This window comes from Eucyclogobius newberryi, unplaced genomic scaffold (genome assembly GCF_026437365.1).
Source record: "Eucyclogobius newberryi isolate DKJ021-1_F unplaced genomic scaffold, fEucNew1.0.hap1 SCAF_17, whole genome shotgun sequence".
NCBI classification, from domain to species: domain Eukaryota; kingdom Metazoa; phylum Chordata; class Actinopteri; order Gobiiformes; family Gobiidae; genus Eucyclogobius; species Eucyclogobius newberryi.
The window spans coordinates 13,912,488-13,928,794 of record NW_027315801.1 but is presented as its reverse complement, the minus strand read 5'-3'; the positions used below and the strand labels follow the sequence as shown (position 1 = coordinate 13,928,794).

The 16,307-nt window shown below is 41.2% G+C and overlaps 1 protein-coding gene across 1 annotated transcript in view; it reads right to left on the bottom strand.

Moving 5' to 3' along the window:
• The window catches only part of plxna2 (plexin A2), a 312,486-nt gene that overhangs the window by 135,719 nt on the left and 160,460 nt on the right, over positions 1–16,307 (bottom strand). Inside the window, exon 5 of the mRNA XM_072449250.1 lies at positions 6,432–6,532. Within this exon, the coding sequence (XP_072305351.1) occupies positions 6,432–6,532 (101 nt within the window). The remainder of the gene's footprint in view (positions 1–6,431; positions 6,533–16,307) is intronic.

The following is a 16,307-nucleotide window of genomic DNA, read 5'->3' as shown; positions in this document are numbered from 1 at the left end:
AATGAAACCACGGGGGTATTTTGAGATGGTTAAAGCCTCTTGTGAGTCCGATTAGTGCGCTATAATCTAACGGCGCAAACAGAAAGACCAGCACTACTCCAGATCTGTGTTTTTGGACGGTGGTCGGGCAGAGGCTGAACTCGCCTTTCAGAAGACGGCGAGCGAAAGGCGCTTGAGACGATGAGCCGCCTTTGAGCCGTAATCAAAATGCATCAAGCGCTCGCTGATAGCTACGTTATCATCCCGACTTTGGGTCTCATTCTTTGCACTTTCGGAAGAGGCCGAGCAGCTGCTGTTAATTAAAGGACTTCGCAATCTCATGCCACACGGAATCAGACGACGGAGGTGTGCGGATGATACAGAGGCAAAGACGCTACTTATCTATTCTGTTGTCCTCCTATTCCATGTTTAGTTACTCCAGGAGATAGTTGCAGTAATAGTGTAGTAGTGGTGGTGTTTGTGGTAGTAGCATGGCAGGAGATAAGGTATTCTTGGATTTCAGGTGGAGGAACACGCAAGTATACCTATGTTCTTGTACCGTTTTTTGTACCTTTGTAACTAGAGCTCTGGTACCACGTGACAGAAACAGATTAGGCACAGAAGTATAATAATAAAACAGTCATTTGACTCCGAAGACGTGATTGTTGATGCCATGAGATGAATATGAAGTTTGTGGAGCCAATCCCTAACTAATAATAAGGTTTATCATTTCTTCGGATTTTGTCAGAAATTATGACGTCATCAAATTCTAGAACGTGAACACGATCAAATTGTATTTTGTGACTGAGATTCAATCATTTCTAAATGTTTTGTTTTTGTTTTAATCGAGTTGTCCGAAGACAAGATAATAAAAGCATGTGGTTTGGAGAAGAAATTGGACAATTATTTTTGACTGATTAAAACTCTTGTAAAATGTCTTGTTTTTGCTTAGGAAATTAATATTGAAAGTCATTTTTATTTTTAAGACAAAACTGAATCGAATCAAAAATTGCCAATATAAGAAAATAAAATGGTGATTGTGTTTTTTCTGTCAAATTCCGGCCACTTCACGTTCTGAGCTCGTTACAACGTTATCGCTATAGTTTTGACTCTTTCAGTGGATGCCAGGCAGCTGCTGGTAATTAAAGGACTTCCCAATCTCACGCCACAGAAAATCAGACTAAAGAATAAAGAGCAGGGATGACAGACGTGCCAATCCTACAGCCATTTACTCCAGCTCCATTCACGGGCTAATCAACGCGAATGATGCTAATGTCCTCGTGTGTTCCTAATTACCTGCCTTAGAATTCTTCAATGGGTGAGCGAACATAAAGAAGAAAAGGTGGAGAGCGAAAGGAGGCTGGGTTATTGTGGTTGACAGTTTTAGCAGGAGGGAGGGGACTGATCAAAGTAGACGGGGTTGTTTATGTGTGGCAACCTGAAGACATTGGGAGAGGCAGAAAGAGAAGAGTGAGACAGATAGAGGATGAATTCACACATTCCACATCTAAACTAATCAGACAATGTTTTAACAATCTATCAGGAATGAGTTAAAATGTGCTGGTAAAGGTCTCGTTTGAATGCACCAAAACATTTATCACAAAAGGGCATATATTTCACATCTGTCACCTCTAAACCATGACTAGAACACGACCAAACCAGAATTAAACTGGTCTAAAAGTCTCAAGACCAGGGAAAGACTGAAAAGACTGAGAATGCACCAAGAGAGAGAGGAAAGTGAAAAAGAGAGAGAATCGAGACAAAAAGAAGGTGCGTGCACTCTCACACGGACCACATTTAAAGTGAGGACTAGAAAGGGACCAAACTGCAAGTGTCAATGCACCCAGAGAGAGAGAGAGAGAGAGAGAGAGAGGGATAGAGAGGGAGAAAAAAAGAAAGAAAGAAAGAAAGAGGGAGAAAGAAAGAAAGAAAGATACAGATTGAGTGACAGAGAAAGAAATATATCTTTCTATCAATCTAGAGAGAGAGACAGATAGACAGAGAGGCAGAAGACAGACGGACAGAGAGACAGAGAGACAGAGAGACAGAGAGGCAGAGAGACAGAGAGACAGAGAGACAGAGAGACAGAGAGGCAGAGAGACAGAGAGACAGAGAGGCAGAGAGGCAGAGAGACACAGTCAGACAGTTGAATGACACTACTTAGATACTCAGAAAAGGGAATGATGGAACACGCAACATGAAAAACACATGCAGAAGATGTAATGTGATAAAATCCACCCCGACTCTGAATGATGAAAATTCATGAAATGAGGAAGACCCAAAAAAGGTTGTGGCAGTCACAGATGTGCAAAGACAGAGGAGCTGTGAGGGAACAGATGTGTGGGAACGATTGGGCTTGACTGTCAAAAACACAGGTTTATAGTAGTTTATAGCTAAGAACTAATTTTTAAACTAGGAAAACTTGCATGCAATTGAATCAATAGACCAACTGGGTCTTTGACTTACAGTGAGAGAAGGAGATCAAGAATGGAATGAGGAGGCAGACTGCTTTGCTGCAGTGGATGGAGCGGAGGAGGGAAACAGCAAGATAATGGAGAAGATGAGAAACCCATGTAATGGCTTGAGAAGTGATTTATTGAGGATAGCGGCCTTGGATTGGAAGACTGAAAGACGCTGATCGACTTTGTTGTCATGTCATCTGACCTCCGGCTGTGTGTCTTGGACTCTCTGGTTAAGAGAGGGGCAGAGCAGTCAACCGATCACCAGCTGGTGGTGAGTCAGATCCACTGGCAGGGGAGGAAGCAGGACTTGGCAGACCCAAGCATATCGTGAGGGTCTGTCCGTATCAGCAGGGTCCTTAACCCACACTTCCGGGAGAGCTTCTCCCAGATCCCGGAGGAGACTGGAGACATTGAGTCCGAGGACTTTGTCCTCTGCCTCCATTGTTGATGCAGCAGCTCAGAGCTGTGGTCATATGAGGTCTCTAGTGCTTGTCACTGCAGCAACACCTGCACCCAGTGGTGGACACTGGAAGTAAGGGATGCCATTAGGCTCTGCAGGGTGCAGGGTGCTCCCTTAGTGATAGGGTGAGGGGGTCAGTCACACAGGAGGAGCTCGGAGTAGAGCCCATGCCCCTCCACATAGAGAGGAGTCATAGGAGATGGCTCAGGCCTCTATTTCAGATGCCTCCTGGTCGACTACCTGTTCTGGCCCCAGGGAAGAGCCAGGGCACGTTGGAGGGACTATGCTTCTCTGCTGGCCTGAGACCACCTCAAAGTGGTCGCCCCCACGACCCGCCCCAGATGAAGCAGAAGATAATGGATGAGTGGATAGTTGGGGAACAAGACACAAATCCACAAGATACATGATTTTGATGGATTTTATAATAAAAGCATTACATGTCTGTCAAAAATGCATATCAATATTGTCTCACCTATTTTGTCTCAAGTACCTCCTCTTGTATCGCATCGTAAATGATTTCAATTACATGTTCTTATTTAATACAAGCTCAAAAACAGTACCCCTGGTTGGGAAACACTGGAGTAATGCAGAAGTCTTTCCAGCCTGAGTAAGTTCCTCCGAGTTGTGACAGAGGTGGAACTGCAGGTCAGGACAGAGCTTTCGGGGTCAGAACAGACACAGGTGGCACAGGGTCCTGGGTTTAACAACAGAAGGCGTTTCTGACATGAATCAGAGGGTTGACCTTTCACCTGACGATACAGTGCAAGGGTCGTGAACTGTTGGCGCATGTATTCAAAATTAAACTGTTGTGTACCTAGCGTGTGGTTTTGTCCTTTTTCAAACCTGCTCGGGGAATCCAACAATAATCATGAGATCTCTATTCAAATGGACAACGATATTGGGAATGGAAGTGAAAAAAGTACAGCCCTAGGAGTTAAAATACCCATAAACTAAAACTATCATTCACTGAGCAATAGATACTCAGAAGTATTGATTAAAAGAGAAATCCCATAAAAGGAGAATTAGGCTTTCTTTGAGTTTTACGGTGTGTCCTGTTTTACACACTAAACTGGAACCAAACCCACAACTGAACCTGGACCAAATCAGGACTAAACCAGGATTAGAACAAGACTAAACCAAGTCTACATCAGGACTAAACCAGGATTAGAACAAGACTAAACCAAGTCTACATCAGGACTAAACCAGGATTAGAACAAGACTAAACCAAGTCTACATCAGGACTAAACCAGGATTAGAACAAGACTAAACCAAGTCTACATCAGGACTAAACCAGGATTAGAACAAGACTAAACCAAGTCTACATCAGGACTAAACCAGGATTAGAACAAGACTAAACCAAGTCTACATCAGGACTAAACCAGACTAAACTGGGCTCAAACCAGGACCAAAAGTGTGAACACAAACTAAACATGATCTTGCTCTATGTCAGAACTAGTTTAAGACCACATGATAAAGTGCTATAATTTGTGTTGAAAATGGCATTGAATTATCAAAAAGAAGACCTTGAGGATTTAGGAATAACCTTGAGGAAATAAAAAAGGTAACATAGAACGACCGTAGAATTACAAACAAAGTGTCCTGAGATGATGTATGGACTCAAAAACTGTGCAGAAGTGCTTCAACAATGACACAAAACTGGGGATTTTGAAACCAAATGTTTTCTGAGGACTTACTAAAGAGGATCCATCAAACTAATCAAAACTCCACGTATTGTATCTTTGTCATGAGTCGCACATCTTCAAATACAAAGCGACAGTACATGTATTAGGACAGCAACACTAACATAACACCATTTTGGCATCATTCTCAACCTTTAAACAACTCCAGATATGTTTTTGACGAAGGAACAATATTGAAACCCGGTATATTCAGCATGTTATGTGTCGTTTAACTCACAATCCCTCCGCCCCGCTGTTTTGAACTGCCAATATAACACCATTCCATCTTTGCGTCCATAATATAACCCAAAGATCTCCATTCAATCACTTTCTGACACGACAGCCGCTGCCAGACATGCTGCGCACTCAAACTCCACCACGTGCTTCTCCACACCTCCGCCGCCTACACAAGAGCATATGATTGAGACCCGACATGGCGGCTGCCTCGCTCAAAGATCCCCTGTGTGAAGACATGCCGACTGTCGAGACCCACCCCCCCTCCGCCTCCCCATCCCTCTTTTTGCTCCCCCCCCCGCCTCACTTTGAATTACCTTGTCGCTAGGCAATTATTTGTCCTGTCCCTGCTTTTTGGAGTGATGTAAATTACTTTAAGTGCACTTTGCCGGGGCCCGCCATCACGGTAATGATGATTGCGACTGCGCTCTGACACGTACAAATATTTCAGCTATACCTATAGGGGGGGGGGGGGGCTGCGTTTAAGGAGGTCCCTAAAGTGCGACGATCGAGGCGCAGGCGTTAAGAATAACACCGTGTGGGAATCGAGTGAGTGATCGAGTCTCCAAAGAAAAAGGGGCTGCTACTTTAGACAGCAGATGTTTCAACCCAATGCTCAATTTACATGTCTTAAAATTAATCTTTACTCGCAGCATGGATTGAAAACTACAATTTATGTGTCAAAAATGAAAAATATTATATCCCGGCTCTTTTGTGTTGCGTCTGGTTAAAGGTGTGTAGTGCCATCCAGGCTCCAGCAGGTGTCAGTCACAGCTCCGAGACTCTGTTTTGACTCCAGGTTTAAGTGGAAGCAGATGACCCTTCAGGGCATTTAAGAAAACATTAGCTGGTACTTTCTCAAGGGTTCAACTCCAGACATTGACCTTCATGGATATTCAGGCAGGTCTCTAGGTTCACTGGAGCAGCACTTGTGATAGTAATTGCCGCGATAATAGTTGTAGTTTTAGCTAATCATTGACTGTATAAAGTGTTCAAGGGCCGACACGTTTAGATTAGCTGTGCACACATTGATACTGGTGTTAATGAAGGTCTGTCCGAGTCATTTTATCAAAACAAAAACATACATTTTTCCATTTGTACAGCGCACAGGCAAATTTATGTGCATTTGTTAATGAGTAATACAAGTCAGTCAATGTCTAACTTGAAGAAATAACATTATAATGATAATATGTCATTGTCAAACTGTTGTGACCTGCTATAGTTTGGGTGAATTATTATATATAGTGTTCAACCTAACATCAGATTTAATTTATTTTTTATTACATGGTTGTCAATGGGTGCTAATCAAATCAACTAAATGGTTTCTAAAGTGCTGCACAGACGATAAAAGGTATAATCAATTATCTTATTAGTCCAAAAAGAGTAAAACAAAATATCTACGCAAAGCAGTGCTGCACGAGGTAGTGTTATGTCAGTCGCTAAAACAGCCCTTGTTTTTGCATAGTTTGAGACGTTAAGAGGCTATCGCTAACAGATGAAACAGTACCAGCCTGTAGAATGCAGCGTTCTGTTCTGAATATCCAGCCGGTCATGGATCTCGGGAACATGTGTGTAACGTGCGCAGTGCAGCGCTGGAGGAATGTTCTGGATACTCACACGTTGTGCAGGACACACCAGCCGCAGTGAGGGTCCCCCGAGCTCAGGCACTCTCCGCACGTGCTGTACTGCTCACACGACTCCACCGGCACCTGCGTCACCTGCACGACAAGAACAAACAAACTTAGTGTCGTTTCAGAGAAGAGGTTGACGATAGTTGTTCTTTCCACGTAAAGCTCATGGAAGGCTCCGACACCACCGTCAAAACAACGAGTTTTTGAGTTGTGTCATGGTTAACTTCTGTGCACAGTGACAATTAGAATGGTCCAAATGATAGACTCGGAAAAGCAAGCAAATGATTCAAGTAAAATAGCGTTTTTAGCAAACAACAGGAAGTCCAAAGCGAAACGGGCCAAGCAGAAGATTCCTTTGGTCACAAGTGTTCATTGTTTGTGCACGTGTAGCAAGAAATAGTCATGAGAAACCGCAAGTACATATTTGGCACTCACCAAAATATCTAAACTAGGTACTAATTCAGGTCTAAACAAGGACTAAACCCGGGCTAAAGTCTTTCTTAGGACATAATTGTAGATACAACAGACTCTAAATCAAACTAATAAAAGCCCTATAGAGTCAATTCAGCTATAAGTGACTTGACTTGGATCAAAAACTTTGGCTAAAAGCTAAAAGTTGCCACAGATGAACAAAACCATGGGTGACAATAACAGTTCTGTTTACAGTACAGCCCCTATAATCCTCCACAAATCCGAAAAGCCAACACAAACGCACAATGGCCGCTCTGAGTCGTGGTCTTTGGCCCAGCGTCTCGTGTGTGTATTCTGATATGTCTCATTATTGTGTCAACTGGCCTGCATCTGTCACGCGGTCAGCAGCTGGCAGCCGTTGGGCCAAGGTTCACCAGTCTGTGCCATCAATGGGGTTTTTGTGAAGAAAGAAAAGTGTCCAGCGCTGCCCAGTGTAAAAACACCTACACATCAGGCCCCGGTGACAGACGACACAACTGGACACTACACTCTCCATAAACACATTTGAACTAGGGGTAAGAAAATGTTGGTAAAACTGTTCTGCAATTTGATTTAGACGTGGGAAATACGTTTAAAATAACAATCCAGCTCGCAATGCACGTTTTAAACACATCCACACGCCTTAATGCCTTTAGTACATAATAAGAATATTTGGAGTTCTAATAAAGCAAGATCGTTTTTTAATAAAGAATTCAGGGTTAGTAACTGTTTAATTAATACCACAACCTTTTAATTATAGTGTAGCATAGCCTAGCCTAGCCTAGCATAGCATAGCATAGCATAGCATAGAATAGTATAGTATAGTATAGTATAGTATAGCATAGTATAGTATAGTATAGTATAGTATAGTATAGTATAGTAAGCCTGAACCATTCTTAATAAGTTATTTACTCATTATAAATCTTTTTTTGCTAATTCAGGTTCAATTATTATAATGTTATTCATAAAATTGTCTTTGTTATTCACCATTCAATGTAACTTCACATGAATGCTCACAGTTTGGCATTAAAGAAAATCATCTCACATTTTCTAATTAAAATGTAAATAATGCACCTTTAAAGTGTGTTTGATTCAATCTCGTCCGATCAACAAATAAATACATAAATATAATTATTGCCGTGGAGGCACTTTCAGTGTTGTCGTTTTACTGAAAGAGTAAATGGTATTTTAATGGCATTGGAAACCTGATGGTGAGTTTGTCCTTGGTGGAGAATTTAAATGAGCCAAAGTGAACACGCTTAGCATTTAAGTGCGTAAAACAAACATCCCAGTGCTGTGCACACGTGCGGATGTGAAACCTGAACATGTTTGCACAGACATCACACCACACAAACGGTCACAAAGGCCAACGTCCTGCTGCAGAAGCACAACTCATAATCATGTTTTATGTTCTTCAACAGCCCAGTTAACATCAGTGGTGACGGTTTTTGACTTTACTAACGACAAACAAGGTGTAGTTAAATGTAGTTTATTTTCTATATTTTTGAAGTACATCACAATCTTACTGTTGATACAAAAAAGTTATTCAAAGTTGCAGTTATAAGATAAGAAGTGTCGCACGGTGGGGGTAGTTCTGTGTTGCAATATAAAGTTCAAGAACAACAGAAGAAGAAATATGCAATAAAACATCTAGATGAATACATATTCATATTCAGTGAGTAGAACAAAAACTGCAAGGCTACAACAATATTCACTGGCTCATTTTGGTCATGTACATAATAAATATCAAGTAAAGTGAGTGTAATAGTAGTTAAATACATGAAAGGGTAAAAATGTCGATCAAACATTGATAGCTGAAGTAATGTAAGATAATAATTGACAGAAAGTTACATGTGTGATATGTGAATTGTAAAAAAACAGAGACAATTTCCCCCAGGATAAATCTATAAATGTGTCTATAAAGAGTAATATTAGTAGTAAACTGTCCAATTGCTGTCCAATTACGGCAAATACATCCCAACTGTACTTTTTGAAATATTCCTTCATTTCCTGTCTTTAAAATACCTCTCCATCACCGACATTCTTAAACGTTCTGCCCGACAGCGCAGCACACGTCACTAAAGACATTCAAATGACTCGGACCCACTGCCTGCTGTATGTGTGGCCTCAGGTGGCGCTGCAAATCCACTCTAATGTGTGATTTGAATGTTTGGCCAGTATCCGTCTTTTCAAATTACAGCTTCCTCCGCTGCTTGGACCCCACACTGAGCACATTTTCACCCTTCCGATGGACTATTAGCATCACACCGGCATCTACCGTAACAACTAAACACAGAGGAAGACGATTGAACGCCGCGGGAGCCCAAATGGAAAAGATTCATTTCAGCCTTGTCCGTCTTAGTGTTTTTTGGATGATTTCCTGTTTGGGGTGATGGTAATGTGCGCCCGATTCAGACAGCAGAACTCAGATCGGATCACTGCTTTACGCGCGCTGCCGACAAGTAACGCCTCGTGTGTGATTTTTAAAGCTGTGAATGTGAAGCTGTTGGCAGGTAACAAGAGACGGCGGCTCCTCTGATGACTCGGGTTTGGAATGTACTACGGAAAGTACAGTAGAGTTGAGGGTGAATGTGTAATAGTTGCTGTGTAGTTTAGTTTGTCTCCTGGTTTGGTGGTTAAAGTCCTGTTTTGACACTTTGACACTGAATAACAACATTATTCCTTTTGTACCGTATTTTCTGGACTATAAGTCGCACCAGCCAAAAAATGCATAATTGAGAAGAAAAAAAACATATTTAAGTCGCTCTGGAGTATGAAATGCGGTTGCAAGTGTGAAAATAACAAATCATATCACATATAAGTCGCTCCAGAGTATAAGTATAATGTGTATAAGTATATAAGTATAAATATAAGTATAAGTTATAAGTTTACTTATAAGTATAAGTTTTTCTTATATAATAATGCTGTTTTTGTTATAAAAAAGGTCTTAATGTCTATGTTTTAGACTTAGTATAGGCCAATCACATTTATATTTTCAAAAAAGACATGATTATTTTTATATTTTTGTTATTGTCGACAAGTCTCGATTAATCGTTGCAGCTCAAGTAAAAGTATAGTAGTTGTAGTAGTTGCCAGAGTCTATAATATGTATATTGTAATAACCTATATTCATTATCCGTGTACAAATAGTAGAAGTAGGAGTAGCTAGAGTGTTTATACTTTTGTAATTTGGTGATCTAGTGTAACTGCACAAGTAGTAGTAACAACTGTTAGTAATGGTATATTCATATTTAATTTGATTTGTTTTAAGCTCTTTATCTAACTAGTAAAAAACTAACTCAAAATAAGTGAATCATTTCACCTTGAGGCTGCATTAACAGTCAAACGTGATAAGTACCCATCAATAATTCCCTCATTACAGCGCAGTGTTATAAGAAACAGCTGACGGCCACGTTTGTAACACTTGCACAGTATTGCACTACAACCAACTTTTGAAAGCGTGAACCCCCACTAAAGTCTGACTCTTAAAACTTCTGTGCTGCTGAAAAAGCTGTTTCCCTGCACCTGTCCACGGCTGCTGCTGCCTCGAGGCGGGTGCAGCACCGGGACAGGAGTGACAGGGGGACAAAGAGGACTATTGACATGATGGGACACTTCAGCCCGACCCCGGCTCTGCTCCGCACACTGCTGTTAGCTTAGCCTCCTGTCAGTCTGCAGTCTGCAGTTGTGTGTCAGTGTGAGCGGGAGTGTGTCTTGCTCGGGGACAAACAGGTGGTGTGTTGTAACGAGCTGCAGACCGGGGCGCATCAGCGGCAGGAGCTGGACCCCATGACAAACAGGCCCACCAGGAAAGAGGCTCGGCACAGACGAGTCAAGTCTGGACTCAGAGGGGATTTTTTAACAGGGTTGTGAAACTTTCTGAAGTATTTGAATATACAGAAGTGCCAAAGGTGGATGTACATATTGTGTATAGTAAATGTTTGTGTGTGACACTATATGTAGAGCTGAAGAGCTGACAGTGTTTGTATGTATCAGGTGTCTTACTATTTTACACAGAAATAGTTTGTTACTTACTGTATATATAAAAAGCTCAATGTAATATTTGTCTGATTGGTTAAAACAAACTATGTTTTTATGCTTTTTTCCCTTTCTTCCTCCATTTTTCATGTCATATTGACACAGGGTTTTAAATATATTACTCTGCTGAATAAACCATCTCATGTATGAAATGTTTTTCATGGCCCTGAGGCTGTTTATACTGTACGTGAAATTTTGGTATCGATCAAATACCAAGTATTTTGGGAGCCAGTATCGCCGTATCAATACTGGCTTAGAATGAAAACATTGTAAGTAATTGTGCTAAATTATTTTTAAATTGTGTAATTATTCATGCTTGAATTCTAAACACACCTGTTACCTGTTGCCTGTAGGACAGATTTGCTCTGTTATGTCTGCGTCTTGACTCTCAGAGTCAGAGCTGCAGAGTGAGTACTGCATATGCAGCTCATGAGCCTTTTAAGATTCGGAGCCATGCGCCTTTGTGCTGTATACAATATGTATTTAGGTTATTCCTTCTAAGTGCATAGTCCAATTTTGAGCACTGGACAGCGGAGATAAGTGTTCTGCTGTTAGAGACAAGGTGCTGGCTGATCAAATGAGCCAAAACTGCCGACACATGTAAGAAATCAGGAGGGAAAAGGGAAAATATCTTAACAAAAAAATACTGATGTGAAACTCAGTATTGATGCAATGACTAAACTCACTTTGGCGTGGATATATCAGTATTTAGGCTCGATCGGCACAGTCCTGGCTCTGTCATCAGAACTTTGCATTGATTGGTATTTTCATTTATTGATTCTGACATTTACCTGATGGTTTTATGCGCTTTGATGCTTTATTGAATAAACAACTCATTTGATGTTTTTCAGTCAGGTTTTAGACCTCATCACAGCACTGAGACTGCTCTTGTCAAGGTGACAAATGACATCCGCCTGAACACTGACACGGGCAAAGCCTCAGTCTTAATTCTGTTAGATCTGAGTGCTGCTTTTGACACTGTCGATCATGGGATCCTCTTACAGAGACTAGAGGACTGGGTGGGCATCACTGGCACTGCCCTAAACTGGTTCAGGTCCTATCTGGAAGACAGGAAGTACTTTGTTGAAATTGGTAGCTGTGTCTCAGACCACATGACCCTGACCTGTGGAGTGCCCCAAGGGTCAGTCCTGGGTCCCCTTCTGTTCAACCTCTACATGCTGCCGTTGGGTCAGTTGATACGCAGTGAAAATGTGTCCTATCACAATTATGCAGACGACACTCAGATCTATGTTTCACTATCGGCAGGTGACTATGGACCAGTAGATTCACTCTGTCACTGCATCCAACAGATCAGTTTGTGGATGCAAAACAACTTTCTCCAGCTGAACTCAGACAAGACTGAAATAATCGTTTTTGGCCCACAGAAACAAAGAGAAAGTGTTAGCGGTCACCTCCAGAGTCTCGCTCTAAAACCTACAAACCAAATTAGAAATCTGGGGGTAATAATGGACTCAGACTTGAACTTTAATAGCCACGTCAAATCAATAACATCAGCAGCTTTTTACCATCTAAAAAACATTGCCAAAATCAAAAATATAGTGTCAAAACCAGATTTAAAGAGACTTATCCATGCGTTTGTCTCCAGTAGATTAGACTACTGTAACGGCCTGCTCACTGGTCTCTCCAAACGAGTTGTAAAACAGCTGCAGTACATCCAGAACGCTGCTGCTCGGGTCCTGACTAGAACCAGGAAGTATGATCACATTAGTCCTGTTCTCAGGTCTCTGCACTGGCTCCCTGTGGCTCAGAGAATAGACTTTAAAGCAGCTCTGCTTGTGTACAAGTCTCTCCATGGCCTAGCACCAAAGTACATCTTGGATATGTTAGTGCCATATGAACCATCTCAGACTCTGAGGACCTCAGGGACCGGCCTCTTGCTGGTGCCCAGAGTCAGGACAAAACATGGGGAATCTGCGTTTCAGTTTTATGCAGCTAAAATCTGGAACAGTCTTCCTGAAGATGTGAGACAGGCTTCTACTCTGACAATGTTCAAATCTAAGCTAAAAACAGTTTTGTTTAGCTGCGCATATGACTGAAAGGATTTTTTCTTTGCACTCTTCTCTTTTGTTTGTGATTTTATTAGTTTAGAAAATCAGTTGGATTGATAATTTTTAATTTAGTTAATTTTATTGTATTTCTGTTTCTGTAATTTCTTTGTGATTTGAATGCATTTTTCCTGCTGTGAAGCACTTTGAATTGCCTTGTGTATGAAATGTGCTCTACAAATAAACTTGCCTTGCCTTGCCTATTGTTAAATCTACATCTGCCAAAGCCCCCAGAATCCCCTGAAGCTTTCCCTGGAACATGTGTGGGGGCTTATGAAAGTTCTAGTGTTACTTTGAGAGTGGGCACAGAGCCATGAAAGGGTTACAGTGAGGAGACAGCTGTCAGCAGGAGAAAGTCTGGGAGAGCGAGGGAAGAGCGGGGGAAGAGGAGGAGGGTCCCCAGTGGATGGTGTCTACAGACACAAGACAAACAGACACAACCCACTGTCTGCTCTAGCATCTGCAGCAAGAGACAAGAGGGTAGAGACAGGAGGGGAGAGACAGGAGGGTAGAGACAGGAAGGTAGAGACAAGAGGGTAGAGACATGAGGGTAGAGACAGGAGAGACAGTAGGGTAGAGACAAGTGGGCAAGATGGGACATAATTTACAAAGTCATTGTGTATTTTATTTTTATATTTGAAAATATTTGCACTTTTTTTAACTCCTTTTTTTCTTGTCGGTCCGACTCAAGTAAGAACTCATAGTAAGTCAAAGGAAGTAGACGGTCCTTATTCTCTTTTCGGGCTCTATGGCCTTTTTTGTGTAACAAATCCACAAGCTCTGTAGAACCTGTGAATGATCTACTTGAGATATTGGTCTTTGTGGAGGTTCTGTCATGTGACTTTACACAGATATAAGCCAATGGAAAGACAACCTGTCCAACTCTGACTCAAACACATGACAATATAACCTCCAAAACGAGACATGAACTGTCTGCTTGCTCAGAGAAACCCTCAAACTTCACACAATAAAAACGACACATTAGTGCCACCAATCCAGAAAAGAAATGAGCTCTCTAGAATGAACTCCTCCTCTTTCTTCTCTATCAATAACATCAATAACCCTGCAAACAGATGAAATGTCAGCAAACTTTCTTCGGTGGAAAAAAGCCAAACAATCCCTCGGGAGCAGCCCTGATCTCCTTGGAGCTGAGTGAGGTAAGACATCACCTTGAGTACCAGCAAATCTCACAGTCGACACTTAGTTCAACTTTTCAAACCCAAAACAAAGCGTAAAATGTGGTTGGTCGTGCTTTTCAGACAGCGCGCCGTTTCATTTGAGCAGCGGCGTCGCAGGGAGTGCTGGCCGGTGTTTGAGGTGAAGAGGACAGAATTGAGCGGGCTTTTGCAGGGGGGCCGAGCAGCTGTTGCCCCGCACACGCTGCAGTCACTCAACGCAGCGGGTCGGCACAATAAAGCCCCCTCTCCCACCGCGCCGCGTGGGTCTCTGCCATAACGGATATGCACATTTTTGAGCCGCTGTTTTCGCCGCAAAAACAAAGTCGCGCTGCGTGTGATCGCCAAAACCTCCAACGTACTTTACCCGGCGCTCGACTCCTGTACGTTTGGACCGAGCCAAGCCAACGACACGTACTGTGCACTGGGGCTGCGAAATATATCCTCCTTATTGTCATCTATATATAATAACGCGTGTGTATTATTAACACAGACTCTAGAACAGACACGAAAACACCTTTTTACAACACTACAGCTTATTGAATAGAAATGTCAAAAAAAGAAGAAACCATTTCAGATTTTCTGTAAATATTCTTTCTCTTCAGTTATTCAGTCAAAGTATTGGCAAAGTATGGCAATAAACCTCTTTCTGATTCAGATTTTTCAAACTTTATGTGGTCGATACCGTCTTTAAAAAGTCTCGATGTAAAATACGGTAGCATTTTTTTGACTAGTTGACTCATTGCTGACGAGTCGAATAATTGTAGCTGCTCTGGTCAACATTACATTTTATTTTGTGTATCTTGACCTTTGTCAGGAATAGTTCGACAAATAAATGGTCGAATCAAACTAAGCTAAAACATAGAAAAGAGATGACAATATGGAGATGCTAAAGGTGACAGGTTCACTTCTCTTTTATGCAACATTTTGAGCTTCATAATTATCCATCGCTGCGGAAACGAACCCGATTCCTCATCATTGTGAACCAGCACTACAGCCGCGTACCTTGTATTCATTAAAAATATGTTGTTGTTTTTTTACAGTTTTGAATCCAGCTTTTTCCTTCGTATTGAAATTGACTCCACAGTTTTGGTATTGCCGACACTGCCGCGCCGCTAAATGAATGCAAATACAATTCCAGGCACAGATGACCTTAGCGGGAGGTCATTGAAGCAGGCGGCTGTTGTAGTGGAGTGACTGGGAATGGGACTGACAAGCCAAAAACGGGTTCTGGCTTAAAAGAACCACTCAAACATCTCAGCCGGGGGTGTAATTTGTAACTATATATTCACCACTGTTTTTTGCATCCAACAGAAAATAATCAAAAACATGACTGGGCTGGGAAAAAAAGAAAAGAAAATAAAAGATTTGTTTGTGTGATAAGAATTCATCTGGCAGCGTTTCCCTGTCCATGGGGGAGTTAGAAGCCTTAAATAATGTATTGTGCTTTTTGCTCTTGTGCAGTTGAGATTCAAGAGTCATTTGTGATTTGGGCCAAATGCATGATATTTGGTTTAAATAGTTATTTCATTGTATTCTCAATAATAGTTTTTTTTTTTTTTTTTAATTGAGGGCAAAGACATATAGTGCAGCACTGACATCAGAAATCAGTATCAAGCTTGAGATCGAGTTTGAAATGTTAGTCTCATGACAAAGTTAGACAAATCAAATCTCCCTATAATGAAATGTACAATATGTTTTCATTATATATCCCTCTGCAACTACTATAGAACAATATTTGTCAGAAAATTACCACCAGGGCTGATTAATGAGATGAATTAAATAAAATGATTGTGACTGACCGACTACTAAACTGTTGACTAGTTTGATCATCATAAATGAAACACTAAAGACATGCGAAAACATGTTATCTAAAATAAATAGTGGTGTTATTAAAACTAAATGAAAAAAAAAAGAGAACAAATTCAGATTTGCTTCAATATTACGCTTTATTTTACTTTTTAATTTAAACTTCATCTAGACGTCTCCCTATGTTAATATGAATATGTTTAAAAAATACACTAAGTCGCAAATTTTTTCATAGATTTATACTTATATTTATACTTCATACTTATATTTCTAATTATACTCCGGAGTGACTTATATGTGATATTATTTGTTATTTTCACACTT